General features: G+C 42.4%; 1 protein-coding gene across 1 annotated transcript in view; it reads right to left on the bottom strand.

Moving 5' to 3' along the window:
• Positions 1-25880, bottom strand: part of lamc3 (laminin, gamma 3) — a 95508-nt gene that overhangs the window by 7908 nt on the left and 61720 nt on the right. Inside the window, exons 11-19 of the mRNA XM_056404170.1 lie at positions 20871-20980; positions 18070-18297; positions 6920-7108; positions 6401-6646; positions 5085-5238; positions 4833-4975; positions 4485-4663; positions 2319-2499; positions 871-1103 (exon numbers count right to left, since the gene is read on the bottom strand). Coding sequence (XP_056260145.1) covers positions 871-1103; positions 2319-2499; positions 4485-4663; positions 4833-4975; positions 5085-5238; positions 6401-6646; positions 6920-7108; positions 18070-18297; positions 20871-20980 — 1663 coding nt within the window. The remainder of the gene's footprint in view (positions 1-870; positions 1104-2318; positions 2500-4484; positions 4664-4832; positions 4976-5084; positions 5239-6400; positions 6647-6919; positions 7109-18069; positions 18298-20870; positions 20981-25880) is intronic.

Genomic DNA, 25880 nt, shown 5'->3' with positions numbered 1-25880 from the left:
GAAAATTCCACTGGGTGCAGTCCAGAAAAGGAGTCATGGGTCTGCCTCAAAAAGCTGGTGTGGGTTTTGCTAACAAACAATAAAAACTCATCTAATGCACCTCACCATTTAAATATATGTAATCAAAAAGTGTTCAAAGCATGGGCATACGGTAAAAACTCCCTCTAAATAAATCCCCTGAAGTTTGGTCCTGATAAATGTAATGAGTACACAGTCGAATGCAGAATCCGTCCCCGAGTGACATTTAATTTGAGAAAATGCAAATAAAAATGGGAAAACTAAATCAGCAATTGACACAGTAGCATTTTTTCTTCATTTTTTTTGAGGGGGGGGGCTACACTTCTTATTAATATGGAATTAAATTGCTACTGCTTCAGGCTTACCCAAGTGATAACAGCTACAGAGGTATTGCGTGCACACACACACACACGCACAGACACACAATCAGAAATAGAGAGCTATATACTGGCAAAACAAGTTCTCTCATCTCCTCGAACCTAAATAACATGGCAGCGGTATCCATAATAGATTCCTGCGAGCGTCGAGGAGAGACAGTGGAAAGCCTCGCGGTGGGTGAAGAACAAGTTGTTAATTTTAGCGTCCATCAAACGTTGGTTTGACTTTGCCACTCAGAGGGAGGAGGGCGCTGGTGTGAAGGTGGGTAAGAAACATTGTTTGGCTTTGGGGGATCTTTGTCGATCTACACAAAGGAGCCCCAATAGTAAAGTGTAGCTCCTCATGAGAAACAAAATCAGTGTGCTTTTGGAACTATCCAGAGCATACAAAATGCAATGAAACACCTGGAATATATGCTAACTGTGTGAACAATTAACACAAAATTGAGGATTCAGTGTGTTTTATTTTTCCTACCACATTGTCCAGGTCAAGTGTTGCCTGATTTAGCTGCTTCTGAGATGCTCTGATCATCAGCACAGTGTCTTCGAAGGTCTGACACACACCCCTGCTCCCTTCGTCCTTCCCCTCTTTCTCTGTCATGCTGATGCTGCAGTTCAAAGTAGACGTAATGCCATGCAGCTGGGCTAGGAGTGCGCCTGTGGAAGCTTCCAGCAGGGAAAATTGTTTTATGAAGGCCTCTCGTGCCTCTGAAAGAACAAAGAGCACAAAGCAAATAAAACCACATTAAGACCTTCACGGACTATTTCACAGAGAATATTATTCTTCCAGCTAGTAAGCTGCATTTCTTTGCATCCCTCTCAAGTTACTGCATGAATTCAGACTCTTATCCTTCCCATTTGGGTGTTTGGAGTTAGAAAAAAAAACCCAAAACCAAGTGGAATTCTGTCCAGATGTTAACACTTTTGTCACAGTCTCACTTTGTGTTATGAGCTTTTTGACTCTAACTGGCTGCACAGCCGGTGTGGAGCTGATACAATTAGCACAATATGTCTGGATGTTTGCTGCTCCATTTACATACTTTTCTTCTCTCTCTGTCTTTGTGTCTTATAAAATGAAAGATAACAAGTGTAAGTGTGTGTGTGTGTGTGTGTGTGTGTGTGTGTGTGTGTGTGTGTGTGTGTGTGTGTGTGTGTGTGTGTGTGTGTGTGTGTGTGTGTGTGTGTGTGTGTGTGTGTGTGTGTGTGTGTGTGTGTGTGTGTGTGTGTGAGAGAGCCCTGTCACTCTCACATACTCATTAAATCATTATTTGGCCACCCAGTGCCTTAAAGAGCATGGCCCGCTATGGGTGGGTGGGTGGGTGTGTGTATAGGTATGTGGGTATTGGGAGGGGTGTTGTTAGACAACTGTTATCGTGATTGCAACTATAATCATAATAAACCAGGGATTAGAGATGCGATGCCTGTCATATAAATAGGGATTAAGTTGGTCACACGGCGCCTTGTTCTATATTGTTATGATTTGTCTCCATTTGGCCTGTGCAGCTGAGCCTGTAAGCCCTTTCCCCTCCAAAGATAATGACGATATATCAGCATTGTGTTAAAGTAATTGGAAGAGGTTTGTATTGTTGCCTGCTTCCTGATTTAATCGCTTTGTTGTGCTGTATCTGTAACAGCGTCACACCGAGGAGACACAGGCACAGCAGCAGCCCATTTTGCACAACACCGGGGGCGGTTTCACGTCAAATTTCTTAGCCATGCTTGCTGGTCTTTGTATGTACTGATATGGCATGTTATCATCTGGCAGCCAAAATGTGACAGAGTAGTTACAATGGCACATAAAAGAGCTTCATGTTTCACAAAGCACAGGCTGCCAAGTGCCTCCTCAGATGTCATGACCACATAGGAAACATTAAAAGGAGTGACAGGCCAAGTGGAATTATCTTGGCTTCTGGCTGCTGTTACCTTGGAAGGCCAGAAAATCCTCCAGAGCATTGGGCAGAGTATCCTCCCTCTGGTGCTCATGCTCATAAAGCCTGGCCATGTGATACTTCAGCAGGTGCTGTTGCTTCCCAAATCTACCTCGGCAATCAAAGTGAGCCAGGAGCTTCTCCAAATCCTGCAGGCGAGTCCTCAGCTTTTCCGCCTGTAATAGCACCAAGATTTATCACTGACGGCGTCAATGAGAATACAGATTTTTTTTTTTTGCAACACACAGGGCTTCAACAACAAATACCACAAAAAAAAAAAAAAAAAAAATCTACCCAGATATGTATTTATTTATTCAGACATGGGGATTGAGATAGGACGCTGATTCTTGGTACACCGTAACATCAAAATGTAGTATTTCAACAAAAGCAATGAATAAATGAATATCAACAACAGGATAAGGATAGAATACGGTTTTCATATCCGCATCCACTCACTCTTTTCTCTGCATAGCATGCGGCCAAGGAAGGCTTTTCAGCAGATAACTAGATTAGACTTCTTAGAGAACGGAGGTCCAGGTCTCAAAATGGAATCAAGGTGCTGTGATTCGCACCAATTTGTTGACCCTGGCACTTAAATGGTCCAGACCCTATAAAAGGAGCCTGCAATCTCGCTGTGATCACACCTCTTTTTCAAAGTGGGAGCCATGTTGCACGTGACGCACATGTGTTTGTTTATGGTGTGTGTTTTCTGTTAGCAGGAATATCTGCCATTGGTGATCTCATTAGTTAACAAACAAGGTGTTAATGAGCTAACATCTTCAGTCCAGTCATTCTAACACAAGGTACAACATATGATTTATAAAAAACACTGTCCCTCTCTGCAGTGATTCATTCTTGCCTTTGAACAAGCACCATGTATCTTTTTCATTATTTTACCCCATTCTTTATTTTGCTGCTTCCCGGTTTCTTTTTAATATCTTTCTTGATCATCGATCACACATCTCTGTCTTTTTCAACCTTCCCCTTTTTGTGCTTGTTAGCCTTTTTGCTTCCTGTGCCTAAGCCAGAGGAAAATGTGAGCAGGAAGATAGAGAGAGTGGGAGAGGTAGAGAGGGAGAGCTTGGGGGAGACTGAGGACAGTGAGAGTAATTGCAGGTGTTCAGAGCAGACAAGGCTCGGGATGTTCACTGAATTGCTAACACTGTGGAAATCACAGCGTGCATTCACACAGCTACAAGCTGGTCCGGAGAGATCACACTGCCACTTCACCTGGAACAAGAATATATACAGAGAAAAGACAGAACATGGTATTGGATTGGCCTCAGAAGGCGAATCCCGGGACACGGCACCTTAGCATACGGATGTGGGCTGCAACAAATCTAAAGGGACAGAAAGAAGCTGCACAGGAGATCATTAGGGCAAATGTCTCTTTCTGTTTCACTGCACATCCACTGTTTACTTGCAATCTACAAATACAAAGGAGCCATATGGCTGTCACAAGGGTCCACAAAGGCAGGATGTGCTGGGGGAATGTGCTATTTCAAGAACAAACTGCACCTCATAATAGCGAGAGCCAAGACACAATCCATACTTGATGTAGGTTTGCAAAACATTTATATGGACACGTGCAACAATATGTGCAGCACAACCACATTAACAACCCTACAGAGGGACATAGAGGATAAAGATTGAGAGCAGGGACATCAGCACATTTAATCACAATGTACTCACAGTGTACTCACAATTTCTATTCTCACGCTTCACTTGAATGTAGCTGTTGAACGTGTACCTTTTTTCCCCGTTACATTTCAAAGGGAATCTGACAGCTGTTGTTACTTATGCCATCGCATAATGAGATTGAAAAGATTAGTGCTTAAAATAATGAATCAGTTAGTTGATCAACAGAAAATTAATCAACAATTTTGCTAATTGATTTATCGTTTAAGACATTTATCAAAGAAAAACATTCACTGACATCGCCTTCTCGGACTTGAAGATTTTTTATGTAATGTGATGTAATGTAATTACTTTTGCAATGAGTAATATGTAATGTGTTATTTCAAGTAACTTGCCTAGCACTTGCAAGGAAATAGTTTGTTAAGAATTTCCCCAAAAATATTCCAGGTTTAAAGTTTTTATGTCTAAAATGATATTTGGCCTTCACACAAACACAGAAAAAAACCACAAGCCATAAACTCACCTGTTTCTTGACAAGGCCGTAGCAAATGGGGCATTCCTCACACTGGTGTGTGGCTCTGTTGTGGAAATAGTTCAACTCGCATTTGTCACATTTGTAACCAACAAAGCCCTGGCGGCAGTGGCAGGTGCCGTTCCTGTGACATTGCATGGAAACGGAGCCCATAGGGTCACAGTTACAGGCTGGGAGAGGACAAAGGACAGCGGGATGGGACCCCCAAGGAGACGGGAGAAGAGCGGAGGGGCAGAGATAAAGATTTAAAGAGTTAAAAATGCCTTCATGTGTGATCTGTATTGGAGGATTAGAGGATGGTACATTGTGCAGTTGTGATGCTGAAGTAAAGTCCTGCACCTCTGCAACCTTGTGACGAGAATCCAAAGAAACCCACGCGGCAAAAATCACACAGTGTCCCCTCCACTCCTGCACGACACACACACTGCCCTGTGATTGGATGGCACGAGGCGGACGATGAGCCAATTGGATTACACTTACACCTAAGGAGGACAGGAAAACAATTTCTCAATAATAGATTCAGTTTGTGAGCTCAGTTGTCACATCTATTCATACCGACCCCCCCTTGAAATGCACTGGGGATGCGTGTACCTTTCACATCCTACACCTGGCTGGAGGTTGAAGAAGCCAACTTCACAATAACTGCAATCCCGTCCGGTCACATGACTGAGACACTGGCAATTTCCTGTCTGAGGGTGGCATTCATTTACATGCCCAGAGGTTCCAGCAGGATTGCAGCTGCAAGCTAGAGAAAGCAAATAAAACAGTTCCATAATTAAAACAAACATTGTTAATATCTTAGATTTTACCCAGTAGGCTTGAGGACCTTTTTTTATTGATTTAAGTGTTTGAGGGAAAATGGGAGGGAAATGACAGACAGTACCAGGGAGGCTCGTGGATCACTCCCTCACATTGTTCAGTAAAGTACATCCTGGGGCTCGCAGGTGGAACTGAAGTATAGTAAGAAAATCAAAGGATGAACACATCACTGCCATTACTCTTTGGGTCTCTGTCTGCTTTTTATAACTTTATCTGAGTTTCATTCACTTAGGCTTTCACCCAACCCAATGATTCGCGCCTTCCTTTTCTTCCTTTGTCGCTATCTTTCTGACTCACTACCATTTGCTCGCCCCGTTTTCAACTTTTGCTCTTTCATCACTCAAGAGTGCTACACCTGTCGAATCTGAACTCCTGAATTGATTAGTCAAGTCCATTTCAATGCTTTGCTCTCTGTGTTCATTTGAAAGCTGAACCCGGGGCCATGCGGTCCTCCGTGGAATTTGTCCTGAATATTCTTCAGACTATCAGTACGACTCTACCTATTCCGTAGAAAACAGATCAATCTGAATCCTAACAGGATTCCTGATGGCACTTCATCGTGTTGCGAGAGCATTCGAGAATTCTTAAAAACCCCCTTCATTTACATGTTGTAAAACATATATAAAAATACTCTACTCCTAATCATTTGTGTCTGATATGGGATTTCTATAATAAAGTTAAATTACCATGCTAAAAATGCTCCTTCTCCCTTATTTTAATATAAAAAACATTATTGTAAATGTCAAAAGTTGTTTTACTCTCAGTGTCTCTGCACTGGAGGTTTCATGTTTAAACTAGTCATAAAATCCTGTTTATATTTACAGATCTTTAGCACAGAGAAACTTTCTTCTCTCTCTTCCAGTGTCAAACTTTGCACATGCAGTTGCACATACACTGCATCATCCTGCACAGTGAAGGTCCAAAAGTAACAAACATCAAAACATATTTTTTGAGAGAAGATGTCTTAAACATTGTTTTGCAGATATAAAAATCTCTTTCTTCTTTTATCCATTCTTCTCAATAAATTATAAAAATAATATTAAATGAAGTGACCAATGTTCCGTCCGAGTCCCTCCTCAGTTACTCACACTTGCACTTCTGGCCAGCTGTCTGGTTCAGGGCGTCGCCATAGAAACCCGGCTGGCAGCGTTGGCAGTGGTCGCCCTCTGTGTGTCCCAGGCACTTCAGGCATCGCCCTGTGACATGGTCACATATTCCCAAAGCGTTATAGTCCACGTTGCCATTGCAGTCGCATCTCACACATGGTCGAACTGCCCCAGATTGTCCCAGTGGGTCACCATAGTAACCGTCTTCACACATCTGACAGCGCATCCCTACACAAGGGGAAAGTTGATAGAGATGGGCAGGAATTAGATGGATGAGCTGGGACACTGTCAGCGGTCAGTCTCATGTCACCTTAGAGTCTGTTATAATTACATTACAAACTGATATCAGATGTGGTTGAATGTCAGGTTGCACTGTGTGATGACAGTCCCTGCAAACGAGCTGCTTTAAAGCCGCAGTCGCTTCAGCATCGAGGAGTAAAACTCATTATTTACTGTGTGGTGTGAGAAAAATGATTTTGAACTGTCAGCAGTTAATCTCACCTGTCTGTCTAGGAGGGCAGTTGGTACAGACCACCTGTCCTGTCTCTGCAATTTGGGCACAGCTGGTACGGTCCGGGCAAGGGCAAGGCTGACAATCACCAGGTGTGCCAATCAAGGCGTTGCCATAGTAACCGTCCAGGCAGTGTTCACAGGTCATCCCAGTGGTGAAGTCTGAGCACTCGCACACACCTGAAACAGAGAGAGGAGTGTAACAATTACACGCTGCTGCGACTACACACACACCTGTTTATGTACGTTTTTTGTTTTTCACACTTTGGTTCTGACACAAACAGACTGCAGTGGGTGGCATTTTCCTCATCTCCAGCAGAGTGCGCTGTGCCTCTGACCATAACTGCAGCCCCTCCACAGAAACACTCCACTCCACAGCCCAGCCCGGCAAGAAAACACTCCCCACAGCCCACCATGGTGAGCAGAAGACAACTAAATTCACCCTGACTATAATTGCTTGGGGAAACATAGGAGCCAAATGCAGTCCGAAAGACCTTCAAGAAGTAAAGCAATTCCCCCACCAAGTGGGAGAGATTACCAATTCTGTGATGTCCTCAAAAGAATGCGTTGTTTTGAAAGCCTTAGAAAAACAACTTGCAAGATTTGTTCACATGCAACATGTGTTGATATACACGTACATGCACCAAATCCCGGATGCATTCTGCTCAGTTTATTGAGCAGATTTTCAGTCCTCAGTGTGCCATATTTCAAATCCAGTAAGCTACAGGCAGTGCTAAATAATATAATATGATAATCAGAGAAAATACCCACAGTGGTGAAGAAACTGATATAATGTCTAAGTGGATAGTATGACTATAAAAATAGCAAAAAGATTTAGATTAAAACAGCCCCATCTCCTGCTGGAGGTCAGTGACCAACGTCACAAGTCGAGATGATAGGACCCACATACACCCTCAAAACCTCCTCTGGTGCTGGCTGAATTTATGCAACAGCAACCTCTGATATGAAACAGTCAGAATGTGACATAATACAATGTGGCATTCTAATTTAATAACTGACTGACTAAAGCTTACAGAGCACCACAAAGTAATAAGTGTTAACATTCTTGGACAACCACAAAGAAAAAAAAAAAGCAACTCTGCTGCTCAGATGCTCACAAAGTTAAATCTATCATAAGATCAGAATGAGCAGATATTCATTCAATTTTTAATCACCATTTATGCATTTTAATCCGTAACAAAATAATAGCTGCTGTTGTTCTGCGGTGTGTAACTGCAAGAAGATATTTAGCATTCCTGTTGCACTGCATGATGTTTTTGCTCTTGGTATTCACCGAGCGCCTCCATATCAGACGGCTTACACTAATTTGAATCTTTTTTTTTTCTTTTACATCTCAAACTTTCTTAAATGACTTCAGAATCCGTTGGTAACAATAACTGCGCAAATTTTCTAGAGAACACCAATAAGATCTCGATGCATAGCAAATAATCCCCCGGCGTGCGGTTTTACAGTCCTCATTAAAATTTCCGATCCCTCCCTCATAGCCTACGGTGTGATTCAGTGAGAAGCTTCCCCTGTGCCTTTTTAAACCAACTCACACCACTGAATGCTGGTGTAAAGAAAATTCCTGCCTGTTGTTATGGGATCACTGACAACCAGTGTCTCCCATCACTAAATGAAGCCCTGTTAACTTCGGACCTGTAAGTTAAGTATATGAGATAAAGTAACGGCTGCTGAGATAAATTGATCACACAGCCATTAGTGGGAACAATTATCCCATTGCCTGATGAAGTATAGACTTCTGCATAAAAATCATTAGTTCTTTGTCGAGCTGAGGTGAATAATACATGACTATTGAGCACTATATGAGTATTTGGTAATAATGATTGTTCCTCGCATAAAGAAGTGAATCTTTCTTGAATCTCACAAGGCATTACAATGACACTGATGGTGTGCAGTGTCAATCCCCAATGAGCCATAGTAAATTTAATGGCAGCAGAAATGTGCTGACTTTACTGAGTGTGAAGATGACTGAGCGTGATATGAGGCAGTAGAGTCACTGAGGGCCTCCTTGACACTATTATCATTCCATCGGCTCCTCGGAAAAGCTAACGGCATGCATCACAAACCCGCCGCTGAATGGCGGGACCGCTGCGCACATGGTATTCCTCATCGTCACGCTAATCATCATTATTTCATAACACCCGCCCGGAATAATTTTATCAATGAATCAATGGCCGTTCATTCAGCCTTAATGAATTGGGATTTCTTTCAAGCTCCTACTGGAGTTGCACACTTTTGTGACAAATCCACACAATCCCACTATTCAACCCCCCCCCCCCTTTCCCCGGTTACTCCTCAACTTCCAGCCACATGGGGCTCTACACTTCAGCTCGTCGCTCTCTGCCTGAACCCTGCTCGTCTGTTCTGTGATGCCAAAGCAGTATTTCTGTACGGGAAACAAGCAGTCTGAGTCTATCATATACACATCACTCTCCAAAGAGCTCCTTTTTACCAGCGCTCATTCTACCTGTACCTCGTCCCTCCGCTGTGCTCCTCATTGTACTCTCTCCACAGAAACACACACACGTTCAGGACTAATGCACTTCATTAAGGTAGCCACTTGTGGAGGATAGGAATACATTGGAATACATCAGTCTATGATAGCTGCAGAGGCACGGACAGGCACTACAGAAAGAATGAAAAGACTGGTGCTTTTACAGTCCACCTTTTTCTACATTCTTATTCAGTGTGTTAATACTGCATCACACAGTGTTCCTCTCCAGCAAGTGTGAAGACTGCCTCTTCCAAAGATAGTGGATAACATTGTTTTCAGAAGCCTGTAATAGCTTTAACACCAGATGCGGATAGAAAAGTGGGATAGAAAATCCACGGAGAAATGGATTTTAAATAAATATGTTTTTGTTTAGAAGGAGAAGATCAGAGCACGCTTCTCTCTCCTGTTATTACATTCTTGCCCTCAAACTCTCCAGATTTATTTACTGACCAAATTGAGTTTCTAAAGATCGCCGCATGTCATTCGGCACCATCTTGGGAGGTCTTTCTGAAGGAGAAGGTCTTTGATGATGCGTATGCCCAGAGATACTCGTAAAATAAAGCCACACGAGTTCAAAGCAACATGTGGCTGCATCAGCTACAGTATGTGACTGTATGTGCTACTTCCGCCTCTGCACACAACAGGCACAAATGCCTTTCAAGTGATGCTTGAAAAACTGCAACGAAATAAGTCTAGACTAAGCTTGAACATCTCTGCATAACGTAAGCAAAATTACAACGAGGATGTGATGTCAGAAAACATGAGCTTTTCAAGACCTCCATATTTTCCAAGAGGCTTGTCTCTTTAGCCCACTGGAACATTAAAAAGCTTGAGGCTAAGGAACTCTATTTACTAATGCATGTGAACACCCTGTTTTAATGAAGGAGAGGAGGAAACAAGACAGAAAGAGAGAGACAGACAGAGAAAATTTTGTCTGCAGCTCTGAGGCCTCGAGGGTAGAAGTTGGGGTAAATCTGCTGCAGGACTGTTTGATGGTGATGTTACTCTCTAATTTAACACAGATACGCTGCCAGCGCCGGCTGCTGCAGATGTGGCTTGTCAGTGGGGTCTGAACGAGAGGACTACTGCAGCAGAGGAGAGAGGGAGGATGTTGAAAGAAAAGAGGAGGGGCTGTATATTCTGTCCACCCCCATACATAATGTGCACAATACAGATGACTGGGGAAATATGTTTTGTCATACTCTGACTGTGGAAAATAAATGCATCAATTCCTGTTTTGTGTACAGAGGCTGTCAGCCAAATTGTTATGGCCAAGGCCCTCGGGTATCAGGGATGGGAACTCTAGCAGCAGAGGCCGTAGCTCATGTTGTCTTGCCACAGTTCTGGGTCACTGAAATGCTATAGAGGAGCTCTATAAACCAGTTACTGTGTATTTTACTCTGATCAAATGTCAATGCACTCATGAAATTGATGCAGCAACCTGCTGAATTGATTGATTGTGTTTGAATATTTTACACCTTTATTCGGTTCATTTAACAACCAGGGTGAGACTTTCCCTGGAAGTTGAAATTGCACTTGTGACAGGTGTCATAGCATTAGGTGGAGACAAAAATCCTTTTCCCTTTCTGCTCTTTTTAGCCATGCCCGTGGATCTGTCATGACACAAGTTATGGTGGCTAGAGGAGTCCTCCTCACTTTGGCGATGACCTAACTTTTCATCCACTGTCAGCAGCAGGTCACATTTGTCACATATCCTGTGAAATATCTCAACATCTACTGCATGGATTGGCACAAATTTTTGTGCAGACACTCATGGATCACAGATGTATCCTAATAATTTCGATGAGCCCCTGAACTTTCCTATAGCGCCATCATGAGGTTGACATTTGTCTTTGTTGAGTGAAATATTTTGATAACTGGATGTTTTACCGTGAAATTTGGTACAGACATTCATGTTGCCCTCAGGATGAACTCTGGTAACTTTGGTGATTCACTTCTTATTTAGCGCCATCACCTGGTCAAAATTAAATTTATGATTTCAATCTGATTTGTGACAAAATGCCTGTAAAAGTTTAAAGCCTGTACTTTTGAGTGTGTAGCCTTGTGGCCGAATTAGCATGCAAGTAAATATTATAACTGCTAAACATCAGCATGTTTACATTGTCACTGCGAGGATATTACGATACTCATGTTAGCATTTAGCTCGAAGCACCACTGCGCATAATCACAGAGCCACTAGCATGGTCATTGACTCTTTCAAATCAGTGTCAATACTGCTGTAAGTGGGTCAAAAGAATCTGAATTCAGCCTATTCTTGAAGATACAATGCTCATTGTAGAGAGACTCTCTGTTTCGGTCTCAATGCCTTTCGACATTATCTTCAACCATAAGCACTGCTACATAATGCAATGGGGTATAATTAGCGTACACAATAGTAGGCTAATTTGGCACAAAACTGTAATTTAATATTTTTTGATTTTGAAAAGCCACACGCAATCAAAAGCAACACTTTCTGTTCTGTTTCAGTGAACCAAACCAAGGGAATCATTTGATTAATTTCCTCCTCTGCTTATCAATGACACATTATTAATGAGCAACCACATATTAATTAGGTTAAAAGCGCTTTAACCACACATCCCACTTTTTTTCAATATATCTCCTGCTCAAAAGCCATTATGCAGCCCTATGATGTGACGCGCTTGAAAGCATTAAAGATATGAAGATGCAGATCGATGTGGATCTAAGTGATGCACAGACAGACTGCAGTGGGACCATTCACTCAATATATAGATGTTAAGTTAAACCACTCACTTTAGATCTAGCTAAAACCTTGCGGCTATGACGAAGCTTATCCATATAGTAGTGAGCTGCATTGTGCTGACTACAAGTACCTGAATGCTGCATGTGCATCTGCTCCACAAATCCTAGTATAAATAAGGTCTTTCTGTTCTGTTTCATAACAGCATATGCTTGTTTCTCACTTTGACATTTGTGCGGGGCCAACTTTTTGAATAATGCACAGTGGTTTTGCATAGCTAAATGTCACGCCCACTGCAGTCTGGCGGAGGAGGTCGAGAAATGGAGGCTTTTTTTGGTGTTGGTCTGTGAAGGGGAACGGACCACCAGGGGCTCCTGCAGCGAAATACATTGAAGTCGGCCTAATAAAGGCCATCACCCAGAGTACCTGTCTCTTTGCATCAATTAGGATACAGATGAAGAAATGACCAAACATGCTGCTCATTACAATACTCATTAGAATGCTGGGGTAAAATGGAGGATACTGTGAGTCAGTGTTTACCAACAAAGGGCCGCTTCAGAATGAGACAGAGGAAGCCAGGGCGTGCATTTCCCAAATGCCTGCTTAAATGCCATCTTCAGCTCTCTAAGGTCATTAGTTAGAAAAATCTATGGGAGAAAGTTGAGGCAGACAAACTGATGGGGAGTGAAGCTGGCTCTAGTGCTGGCTTATTCAACCCCCTAATCTCTCTGGTGGGCTGTATTTGTTGCAGGCTAAGCCCTGAGATGTCTGGCCTGTATCAGCGTGATGGGATATGAGGAGCGACAGTGAGGGGAAGAGGGAAGTGAGAAGGAGCAAAAAAGACAGATGTAGTCAGTTAGAATGAATCTTACCATGTAATTTCTCCTGCTGATCCTATTCAGTATGCTTTACTTATCTCCTCACAACCAGTGCATTTATTTTACACAAAAATAAACACAAAGATAGACAATGTGCACACTCTGTCTGCCCGCCTTGGTTTCTAGCCACACTGTCAGAGACGGCTGATTTGAAAAGGTTTCAACCTTTCCCTGGGTGAAATTAGTTTAGACAAGAATAATTTAGCACAACCAACCTGGTGCATTGCCAAAATGAATGAGAAGTGAGGAAGTTTCCCCCGTCTAAGAACAGCAGGTAAGATAAGAAAACCTCTAGAAAAAAGCTAAAGTACACTCTGTGTATCGTGGTTATATCTAATGTTAAAGAGAAGAGTAATATATGATTTTAAAAAAATGTATATTTAAGATATTATACAATTAAAGAGAGACTCCTGCAATATACTGCACTTTCCTAAAGTTAGGAGATCGACTGAACAAGACTCAGAACCATGACAGCTGCTCTGCGAGGCTGTGATTGGGACAGTGGTGCTGCAAGCTGAGCATGCTGACATGTTCACAATGACACTGCAAATATGTTTTGTAAAAAGTATTGTTGACCCGATGATGGCGCTAGATAAAAAGTTAAAGACGCACCAGAATTGTTACAATTTGTCCTGAAGGGGACATGAATGCTTTGACCAAGACTGAGTTAAATAGATATGTCACTGAAAATCACAAATGTCAACCTCATGGAGGCACTAGAGGAAAAATAAGGGGATCACTGGAGTCATTTGGATTAATGGTGGACGAACCGAAAGAATGACGTTGCATTTCCTAAAGCCACGCCACTAGCATGGCTACAAAGGAATGGTCAAACGCAGAGGCCGACAAATCCTGACATCTCGCTCAGAAAAACACTGGATCGTACACTCCTCATAACGCCACTGCACACAGTTTTTTCATCAGAGCAGCCTGGTAAACACCCACGTTTTTCAGACTCCATGCCCCCAGTTTGAAACTCAATAATATCACTTGAATACATTTCTAAGATTTAGGAACGCTCCCTCTATATCCACAAAAACACATTATACAACCATTTTTTTTACAGGTTGAACAGCGCTTCCGATGACTAGTGATCAGACTTTGAGGTGAGCTGCATTATATTCGTTTCTTGGACTCATATCAGGTGTAACAGGCAACCTCCCCCACATGGCACAGCTCTCTGAAGATAGATGAAGTCTAAGTGTGGTGCACCACGGAGGACTAACACAGGTCTATTAGGATGCAGGGCCAACAGAGGAGCTCTGATGCACAATATCCAGCAGAGAGTACAGTATCAAGAGCATCATGTGTTTCATTTGTTTAGGTGATTAATGAGCACTCGCCTACAGTGTGGGACGCAGAGAAAATTGAGTGTCTCCGTTTTATCTATACATTACAATCATCTCTCTTCTTCCTCAACACCTTCCCTTGAGCTTATAAATTATGGCCTCTGTCCATTTTTATGGTTGGTGTGTATGCAATTAACACAGTGTACACACTCTATAGAAGCATATCCAGTCCAGTGGTACACTGAAATGAAAGTTATGTCCACAAACTGTGGAAACACATGTGCTACACACACATTTTTTTTTTTTTTTGCATCCAAAAGGACATATGTTTGACTTCATCAGCCCTGCAGCAACAGCGCTCTGCAGTAATCGCAATTTGCTTGTTCCACCACAAATATTAACATTTCCAATCTGTTGTGTTGCGCTACAGCAAATAGAAGCGGCACGACTCAGAGAGTGTTAATAAATCATGATTATGAAGCACCATTGGCTGCAGCTTCCCTCGACAGCCAGTGAATAAACTCCATCCCAATTCTGTCTGTGGGCACACCCTGCATGATGATACAAATCGTTAGGTAATTATACAGCAATTAAGATTCTGATAGGAGAAACAGCAGGTTGGTCCGCCCTCCCGGTGACAAATGATGAACAGGGTGTCTCTAATCGACTCACTTTGATAGTTCCCCTTGACCTGAACTTATGGATTTATGGAGAGCTTCTGCTGTTTGTTTGCTTCCTTTTTTATTAAAGAGAAGCCAGCAGGCCTTCAGAAGATGACATGCCATCATCCATTTGAAAAACAAAGGCTAATTTTAACTAGCTTCTTTTACTGATAGACGGCTAATGCTGTTCAACCCAAAGAGTTGTGGTGCCAAAGGACACAGCGCACGAGGAATTTTCGATCTGTGACTCAGAGGACACATCGTGTTCCATATTTAACACTCATTCATCTTTTGCATGGCACCATAAATATTTTTAAAACATCCTGAAAAGCGTGTGTGTGTGTGTGTGTGTGTGTGTGTACTGAAAAAGAATCGTCACAGCCTGTGGGGACTTGTCAGGTGTGAACTCTGTTAAGATGCTAAATGCTGCAAAGCTCGACCTGCTGAGTGTAAACCAAAGCTACTTTGATGTTAAACAGTTAAACAAGTTCATTAATAAATAATGGGAGTTTTTCTTCTCACAGCTCAGAACACAAGCACATTTGTGTTCAAGCCGCCCAGAAAACTGTCGCCCTGTCTTCTCACACTTTCAATCTTTGCAGAGAACACACACAAAAAATAAACAGATTTCTTTTTTATTTTATTTTTTTATCTAGGTCTCATCACTTCTCTTCTCACATCTGCTCTCAAAGATTGAGGTTATTGTTGACACTAAATCCTGCTAAATAACTACATCAAACATCGCAGAAATCCAACTGTATAACTGCTGGGTACTATATTAATACAAAGGAAATACACCTATGAAAGTCAGGAGGATATGCAGGGTGTGGAAACTGGAGAGGTGTCTGCACAGAAGGGAGTCAAGGATGCTATAAACAAAGTCAAGGTGACTGGGGAGAGCAGGTGCAATCCAAGCTGAGGAAGGAGGAAGCAGAAGACACCAAGAGGCTGGCTAGAGAGGCTGGGGAACAAGAGGAGGCAGAGAGTGTGTGTGTTTGTGTGTGTATGTGCATGAGACAGAGAGAGACATCCAGATTGAGAAGAGACATAAGAGACACAGGAAATCTGCAAGCAAATTAGACATCATTAGCCAAGAGGCGGTTAACAAGTCTAATTAGGGGGGAGGCAGGCAGGCAGTGATACCAGACTTGCTTCCGGACCGCAGACGCACACACACGCACACACACACATTCATATAAACACACACAGAGTCACAAACATAACTCACACTCTCAGCCAAAGCTTCAGGCATCTCCTAACTAGGTCAGATCTCAGAGACTTTAAGTCGGAGGGTAGGAGAGGGAGATAGAGAGGGAGAGAGATTGAGGAAAGATAAAAGATGGAGGTTGGGACTTTGAATGGGAATCGTTGTCTGCTCTTGGTGAGACGGAGAGAGACTTGTTTAAAAGCTGCGAGAGTGAGATAGCGTGGAAAAGACTTGGGGAGAAAAAGACAGAGTGCATACAGTACACATCCACGCACTCTAAATAACCGCATAGAGGTTCACCTGTTTACACACCCAACAGCTGCTGTTTTACTTCTGTCGTTGACGGGACGTTGTGTTTAGGATATGAAGCTGAAAGAATACTGCAGCTGCTGTTTTTATCTCCCATTAACACCGTCAGGTGCATTCAACGCACACGCGTAGTTTCAACTGTTATTATAAAGATTAGCCGTGTGAGATGAGGATATCACTGTATTAGTACAGCCCATCCAGTTCTCACTTTGAGTGATAGCTTGCCAATGCCCCTGAGGGATGACTGAGTTATGTTCCCTTGAAGCGATGATGACTGAATGTCAATTCTGGAAAGACAGAAAAATGCTTCAGTCAAACAGCCTGCATCTCTTTCTGTTCCCTCTGCTCTCTCAGAGGCACAGTGACAGAAAACATTGTCTCAACAATGATCCCTCATCTCATGTTACACTGGCTGAACGCTTCACAAAGATGGCTTTATTGCCTAACTACCAGCTTAGATCTGTTGCATGCCCTATAACGCCATAGTACTATTCTAAATTGCTCTGTTAACAATAAGCAAAGCATGTTGTCATGGCCAGTGCCAAGAGCAGCAGCATTGAGCAGTGACATACCAAATGGTGGGCTTTTGAATCACTCTGTGAAGTTTCTTTAAAACTTGGGTCACACTGGGATGGTTCTAATTCACTTTCATTCAATTCAAACGGTTATTACTCCAGCACATCAACTCCTGTGCTCGTCCACTAATCAGAAGGCCACAAGTCGGTGCCCTCGGGCAAGATACTGAACATCATGTTGCGCCCTAATGGCTGTTCCATCAGTGTAAGAGTGTGATGTATGAATGTGTGAGCGAATAAGTGAATGTGGAAAGTATTGTAATGTGCTTTGAGTGGTCGATGAGAGCAGAAAAACGCTATATAAGTGCAGTCCATTTACCATTTATTTTCTTCCATAAAAACAGCGACATGCAAGAGAAAAGAACGGTCAAAGTCGATGCAGCTGTGGCTACGTTATCCTGACTCTTAGTTTTCTACAAAAGCTGGATCCTACATTTCCCATAATGCCACTTTGATCTGCATCTTTCATTATGTTCAGTGTGATGGTTACACATACTGTGCGTTGACCAGTAATCTGTTCACTCTGGGGTTTGATACTTTGAGCAACAGACTTTATCGGACTTGAGGCTTGTTTGGTTCTCAGGCATTTCCATACTGTGAGAAGATAAATCTTTCTGCTTATAATATGTCAGTTGGAATTATGACTTGGACGTTGACGTGCTGTTTACAAGTTGAAAACTAACTCCTTTCTGACATGATCGCAGCATTAGACCCTCCCCGACTTAACAAAGCTCCTCCAAGGCCACAGAATACACTAGTTCCCCTCAAATTATAAAATGTTCTGCAACTGATTTATGAATTAACATTTTTTCAGGCTTTTTTAGTTTTTTCTACTTCAGCAGGAGTCGCTGAAACAGAAACGCTGCTGATTGGTTGTCAGTGAAGTGGCACCAAAGTCATCATGGCTACCTGACATTTTCCAGATTTATTATTCAAATACAGTTGTGTACAAGTCAAATATATTGTAAATGTTTCACTTATTACCCGTCTCCGGATGGCAGGTTCCATGATGGTGGCAGTTGCAGGGTACACATGTGGAGAGGGGGCCTCTCCCGGGGACTTCCCAGGTGAATCCTGGGGCGCACCGCTCGCAGAACTGGCCTGTGAAACCCGGGGGACAGGAACAAGATTCCACCCACGGAGCAGGAGGGCTGGCTGGACCAGAGGAGATTAAAGCTGAGGTCAGGGTTACATCTGCGAGCTGTGATGTGTCTGGAGAGGAAGGAAGGGAGAAGACGAGACGAGTGCTTTGTCATAAAACGGACGCTTACAGAGGTCACTGGTAAACTGATAATTGTTGCCTCAGAGGCCTGTTGAAGTGAAGAGGCACCTGCTTTTCTCTGGAGGGAGAGGGGAGGGGTATGTGTGTGTGTGTGTGTGTGTGTGTGTGTGTGTGTGTGTGTGTGTGTGTGTGTGTGGATGTGTGTGCGTGTAAGCAGTGGGTTATTAGCATTTGTTGTAGTGCTGTCCCTCCCTCCCTGTCTCATTAGAGGTTCTGGCCTGTGTTTACAGTCTCTCACACACACACACACACACACACACACACACACACACACACACACAATAACAGATTCATCCACCCACATGCTCGTAAATGCCACACTTAATGCTCACTTGCACACGCACGTGCGCTGGCATGCGCCCACACACCTGCACTCGTCACCCAGGGAATCTTTGATATAGCAAATGAATAAATCACTGCAGCAGAGCAAGACGAGAAGAAAAGGAGACAGGAGACTCGGTGGAGGTATGTCAGACGTGCAGTTCCTGTGAGGATTCGAGATCCCTCTCTCCTCTCATGAATAGTGATGGGGACAGGCCATCCTGAACCACCAAATCCCTTTCACCCTAACCCGCAGCCACTGAACACAAAATTACTTTTGTTCCTGCTCCTTGAGAGCACAAGATGGACAAATGGTTGGATGGATAAATAGATAAATAGACAGATAGACAGATAGACAGATAGATAGATAGATAGATAGATAGATAGATAGATAGATAGATAGATAGATAGATAGATAGACAGATAGATAGATAGATAGATAGATAGATAGATAGATAGATAGAATATGCTGTATATGTTTTACTATGTAGCTTTGTCAGATAAGAAATAAACCAAGTGTGAATGAGCAGCTGCATAATGAGGGAAATCTGAGTGGAAGAACCAGAGGAGAGGATGGACCTTGACTTCTAACAAGTCATGATCCAGGCATTCCTTCAGCGGTGATGAAACCCAGTTCATTTGCACCTCTGAGGGATAATCAGTAGGCAAGCCTGTCCTCTTCCCTCTCCAAGACTCGCCTTGGCCTCTACCCTTTACTCTCCTCTACCTCCTGAATTCTATTAGCTCATTCAACGGGGGGAAAATGTGCAATTAAAACAGTTTTCAGACACTGAACCCATATTTCAGTTAATTAAAAACATTTCACTTTAAGTCACGCTGTGCAAGTTCTCGCCATCAATCCTTTTCTCCGAGAAACCTTGTCAGACCAGTTGAGATTTTATTTCCCTTTAATGGTTCACTGCTGCCCTGCTGACAATTTAGGTCTCTACCTGTACATTAAGTCATTAAGCCACAGCTTCCTCTTAAATTTCCAATATGGCTATGCTCGCTGTTCAACATTCAATTTTTGTGGCGGAGAAAATGAAAGGCCTTTAGTGTGCCTGCTGCAAATGCCTTTATAGTCTAAAGACAATACTGTCATTAAAATAATACACTTCTGTTATAATAGACTCTCTGCGGTGCAGAGAGAAATTTGAGGAGTAAAGGAGAATGTGCGAGGGAGAGACGAGAAAGATGAGAGGACAGCTTTATGGGATTTTGATATTAAAGTTTGCCACGCAGCCTGCAGCGATAAAGCACGTCTAACGCTGTTTGAGAATGAGTTTGAGACCTTACACAAATCATTAAGACTTTCTCCCCTGTGATGTGCAATGGATTCAGTGTAAACTGTGTGTGTTTGACTCTGTTTGCACGGTCATGTGGGTGGGTGGTTACTGGAAACAGTTTGATGGAATATGCATGACTGTGCTTCTGCAAACTTCTGTGCCAGTCCCTTTCTCCACGCACAAGTGCACGCCGTGGAACTACACAAATGTGTGTGCGTGTCTCATTGCCTGCACTGCCTGCAACTAATTAAAATGGTGTAAGTAAGTGTGAGAGAGCTGGTGATTTTGGCCAGCTGTTCTGTCTTCTTGGTGCTCTAATCCGCCGTAATGCCTCTCAGATCCTGCCTGTAGTTTACTATGCAGACTATCAGATAGCAAGGGGAGGAAGAACATGATAAAAAATAAGAGGAGGATTTAAAGAAGTTGTTATCAACATCTGGGAATAAATGTCCCGTTTTCAGCTAAGCCAGATTTGGAACCGTTGAACTATTCCCTGAATACAAGCACTGACATTGTTTTTGCAAGTATGTTTGATGCAACTTTGTGTACTGTGTGTTGAAAATGAATTTTTCTGTTGCACTTTAACTGGTATCATTTGTAAATGGCCATGCATTCAGCTATAATATAACATAATATTTGTTTTTCTAACAAATGTGCTACTGACACAGTATATATTTACACACAACCATGTTCCTGAGGTCTGTAACAGCGTGTATAAATGTCAACAATAATGCATTGGCTACGTCTGTGAGCTGTCAGTGCATTGCAACATATAAATAATGTGATATTCAGGTTAAAAGACAGACATTCTTAAAATAACAACCACAACAGATCCCAAGCTAATTGTGTTGCACACTTTAATAGCGACACACAGGAACACACAAACACACACTTACAGTTGTGTCCTCCAGCGTTGCTGATTCTGACAGCGGTCAGGTTGTAAAGGAGACGTTGGAACTCAAAGGCAGACAGCTGAGGTTTAAATCTCATCTCATTTTCATGGAGCCTGTGAAACAAGAAGAAAGAAACACATCATTTGCAATGTATTTGTGTGGCACATTCAAATGCAAATAAACTGTGATTAAACACTGAAAACATCACATTATGAAGGCGCAAAAATCCAAATGGTAAATTTGCTTGTGTGCTGAATTTATGAACAATTGGAGTGTTTTTTTTCAAAGCAGTTTAATTCCTCTCCACTGGTAATTAAGAAGATATGAAATGCTCTGCCACACATGTGCTTGACTTTCTATGGGTGGCTATCAAGAGCAGACACATACAGTCTATCAGAAAAAAAAAAAAATAGATGTGCTGACTTCAACACATATTCAGGGTCTTGATCACTGAGCTCTGCCGTCTGCTGAAGGATGTTCTGCAAAGCCAGGCTGTACAGCTGACATCTGCCTGTTTTACTCCAGACATCATGTACTCTTTCCATCTTGATGACAGGTGCTGAGTCAGCGTCACACAGGTGATGTTGTGTTATAAGATTTTCCTCCACTATTGTGCGACGGTCCCAGGGGTGACGAGCAGCAGCATGACGAATAGTATTCACATAATTTTCATGTACGGTTGTAGAAAACACAACTACAGGTAACACTCTACACTAACATCTTTAAAAAAAAAAATGGTGGCAAACCACAATTAGGTTTCCATGAATATCTGAATTTCTAATAAGTCTGCAGTTACATTTGTTAATTAGGTGTTCATAAATGGATTTTGGTCCAAATGCTCTGCTGCTCTTTTCTACACGGTTAGATGGGTTGTAATGTATCTATAAGACAATTGTGTATTACTTTCAGCCAAACCAGATCAACAGCTTTTCCCCTTAGCTTCACTGTTACAACAGAATTCATAAAGGACTTATTTGAAAGTGGTATCCAATTACACTATATGAACCTTGTAAATATGGGCAAGGATGTAAAAAGACTGAAGTGTTTTAAATTTGTTGACCATATTAGGAAAAGCCTGACTTTGTCTAATATAGTCGACAAACTTAAAACATTTAATTCTTTTTATGTCCTGATGAGATATGAGTGTTCAATGGCCTCTATTTTATTAGGTCAGTTGTTCTCAGCATGACACCGACTCGTTTTCAGAACGCTTTAATTCGTGCATAGCCTCTGTCTTATATTCACATTTGCACTCTGTATATCAGCGCATATGTTTGTGTGTGTGTGTGTGTGTGCGTGTGTGTGTGTGTGCATTCCTGGCTTGCCACACAGACTCTCCATTGAAGCGATGGGTCCTTGTTCCCTGGCCTGACATGTAGGCACAGTAATAAAGAGAGGCAATTACAAACTGGGCCTCAAAGCCATGGTAATGGAGCTGGTCAGACAGCGATAAGCAGAGTGTGCATGAAAGTGAACAAACTCCCAGTCATGCTTTCCCTATGGAGCATCAGTGTCCCTTTTAATCAGCACCAAGCAGAGCGCAGAGAGCCACACTGTAATTAAGCCTGCTCCGCGGAGGATGAGTGGAGATCATCAGGAGAGAAAAGCCCACAAGAATACTGGACACACACACCCACACAAACACAAACAACCACACAAGCACACACACACACACGCAAGTACCTTTAGAGGGAGAACAGAGATAAAGATACAAGGTGAGCAAGAAAGCAAGACATAAATGGTGTGTGAAAGACGGAGAAGGAGAAAATAAAAAGGAAATGATAAGGTAGTGGGAGGGTAAGTAAGCGTGTAAGCGATTGTAAAATTGAAAAATACAGATGAGTTACACAAATAAAACATGTACAGGGACAGAGCAATTAACAGGAAAAAGTATCAAAACCGACATGTAGAGCCTCTCATCGACTCAGTCTTGCTCATGTCGGTTAATTTGGTAAATGCTTTCCCTGATGAGTGCATTCATTAATTCTCCCCTTGAAAGGGAATTAAAAAAAACTACCCCGTGTTTAGGCACGTGCCTCCCGCCGTCCAACTAAGGTCAGTGAAGCTGACGATATGGATGACACGAGCACAAACACTGAGCCTCAGGCAACGTCCACACTGATATGTTTTAGTTTTAGAGTGCATCACATACGTCTCTACTCTGACGTTGTGGAGCCCCTAAAGTGTAGACTTCTAGAAACGCTGCTGGCCCCATTTTAGTTTGAAAACTCCAGGGTTGCATTTTAGTCCGGATGATGATAAACGGGGAAGCAGACACCCGCCTCGCCTCCTGATTGGGTCTTATCAGTCACGACTAGCAGACAGTGGTGAATGCAACATGGATAGCGACCAAAGGCATCTATCCAAGGTATCACCAACTTGTCACTTGGAGCACAGTCACATTGGTGAATATGAAGAGTGCATGACTCAAAAGAAAGAGACTGAGAAGCACCAAAGTAATCGTACATTAATCATTAGTGAAATGGTTAAACTTTATGAAAACCTGAGTGAAAGTTACGTTGAGCAATGGTTTGTTGTGGTGCTTGATCAGTTTTGTATTGATTGGTATGAGGCTTCAACTTACACCAAAAACACGACAGATTTCAATAATTAGTTGGACTGAGCGACAGACATTTTCTACATATACGGTATATATGCATATATGATATATATTCAAAAGCTCTGGTTATCTTGGAAAAGGTATGGAGCTTTTGGCCTGGCATTGTAAGGGTTACTTAATCATAAATAAACCACAGGTTTCCTGCAAGCACATAGTAAATCCATGTTTCTCCTTGCTTTGCTCAGTCACCTATAGCAAAACTTTTTCTTTTTTCATTTTGGCAGCAAAGTCTGGTTTCTGTTCAATAAATTTAGCGGGCCATGATCAATGATCAAAGTCAGTGAACTTTCAAAACATGACAGAAATGAGCTCAGTGCCAAGTGGACCACATGCCCACACTACTACTGGTGCACTGCTGACTTCTCGCTGAATTGGCTCGCTCCTTTTAAAGGCATTCATACGAGCAGTTTCCTCAAACACTTCCTTTGGCCGTTTATACAGCAAACAGCTGATCGCTGGTGAATCACTGCGCGTAGAACGTTCATCAGTCGATTGTAAAAAGCATCCGAGGGGTGCCTTTTGGCATAAATATGCTTACGTGCCGCAGACAAACTCATACAGCTACAAGCGAGGCAATAAAACCTCCCCGCCTACTGGTTCCAAGGGAACAGAAAGTGAACAGGGGGAAACATCAGAGAGTGGATGCTTCCTTATATAAACCATTCACCTCCTCTCATCAGTCCCCTCCGCTTCAATCCCAGCGCTATCACGTATTTCTCCTTCATCTGATTTTGAAATGATCTTTGCACCAGGTGGGAACACACAGCCACTTAACAGGTTACCATATTTACCATCTATGAATGCAGATGCAGGAAAGATGTGGAGTGTGTGCGTTTCTGCTCATGCTTATTTAAACTGTAAAATGCCTTTAATGAAACACTTATTCCCTTTTTTTCGAAACATGATTATTTTTAATGAATATGTTTCACTTGATTGTTGCAAATCACACTACCAGATGGCCACAGCTTGCACACATTCTTGACATGTCTGAATTTGTGAGTATGTGTGAATGTCTGTGTGTGTGTGTGTGTGTGTGTGTGTGTGTGTGTGTGTGTGTGTGTGTGACACAGAGAGAAGCAGAAAGAGACAGAGAGAGAGAGTGAGTATGAGGGAATGACACAAAGCATGTACTGAGGTGCATCTGTGCATGTACCTGAGAAGTGTAATGAGATCTGCAGAGAACTTCTCCAGAGAGGAACATTTAATGACAGTTTCTGTCCCCCAAGCTCCAGTGCGTTTCAGTGAGGGAACCACAGAGCACCTTTAGCCTGTGCTCTTGGTGCGGAGGGGAAACTCATTACTGGGGCGCAGACACCAGAGCGAGCCTTGGAAGTATTCAAGGGGGACAGACAGACACAAGCTGTGTCCCAGTTTCCGTCCCAGTCCAGGGGCTGGATCCTCTGATGGACCGTGTAAAGACGGTGTCCTGCTCTGAACTCAAAAACCAGCTTCAGCCAAAACTAAGTATCATCAATAAAGGTGAAGACAATTGGTCAACAAGGTGTCAATTCCAGTGTAAAAACTTTGACATTTTTATGATCAGTATGAATTATGATTTTTTTTTTTTAAAGCATTTTATATTATTATATATTTTTTAGCAACAGCAAACAGTGGAGTCAGTGCTTGGTATCAATTATTTTCATCCTGCAGTAGCTTTTTTCCTGTACAGCTCAAGAGATATTACTAACTGATGACCACCTAAGTGGAAATACCTAAATAAATAATGTGTGATATTTCTTGACTGAGTTAAAGTGGATCGCCTGAATGCTCCATTAAAATATACAGCAAAACATGTTATGGGATACTCAGGGCTGCAGAGGATGGCTTTTGAGTTCAAACTGCATTTTTCTGCCACTCTTTGAGCAGCTTTCGAACAGTCATTGTCAGTCCACTACGGGCGCCTGTGCAGCTTCCAAATAATTGGAGCTACAAATCCACCATTATAGATAACGCTTGACAGTGCTCTTATCATTTGACCTGCACTTCTGTTCAGCACAGGTTGCCAGTTACTTGCCAGGACAGTTTTTGTATAGAGGCCCGATGGTACCAAACCTGGCAACCTCACTGTGAAGACAAGACTTGAGGAGGCTGTGCACAGTCACTGCACCCAGCTGTTGTTCATGAAGAAATAAGTAGGTAAGTAAGTTTATTTTTTTATTTGTATAGCACCTTTCACAGATAGAAGACAAACTCAAAGTGCTTTATATCAATAAAAAAGTACAAAAATTCCAAACACAGACAGGAAATAGGTAAATAAAAAGCAATAAATAAAATAGAGCGAGTATTCAGACAGGCTAACCAAAAGCCTTTCTGAATAAAAAGCTGCCTCATGAAGATTTCACTGGAGTCTAGGGATCACAATGATAAGGGGAGAGTGTTCCATAAACAACAGC

Source organism: Seriola aureovittata, chromosome 18 (genome assembly GCF_021018895.1).
Source record: "Seriola aureovittata isolate HTS-2021-v1 ecotype China chromosome 18, ASM2101889v1, whole genome shotgun sequence".
Taxonomy (NCBI): Eukaryota; Metazoa; Chordata; class Actinopteri; order Carangiformes; family Carangidae; genus Seriola; species Seriola aureovittata.
This window is presented reverse-complemented; position numbering and strand designations above follow the sequence as displayed.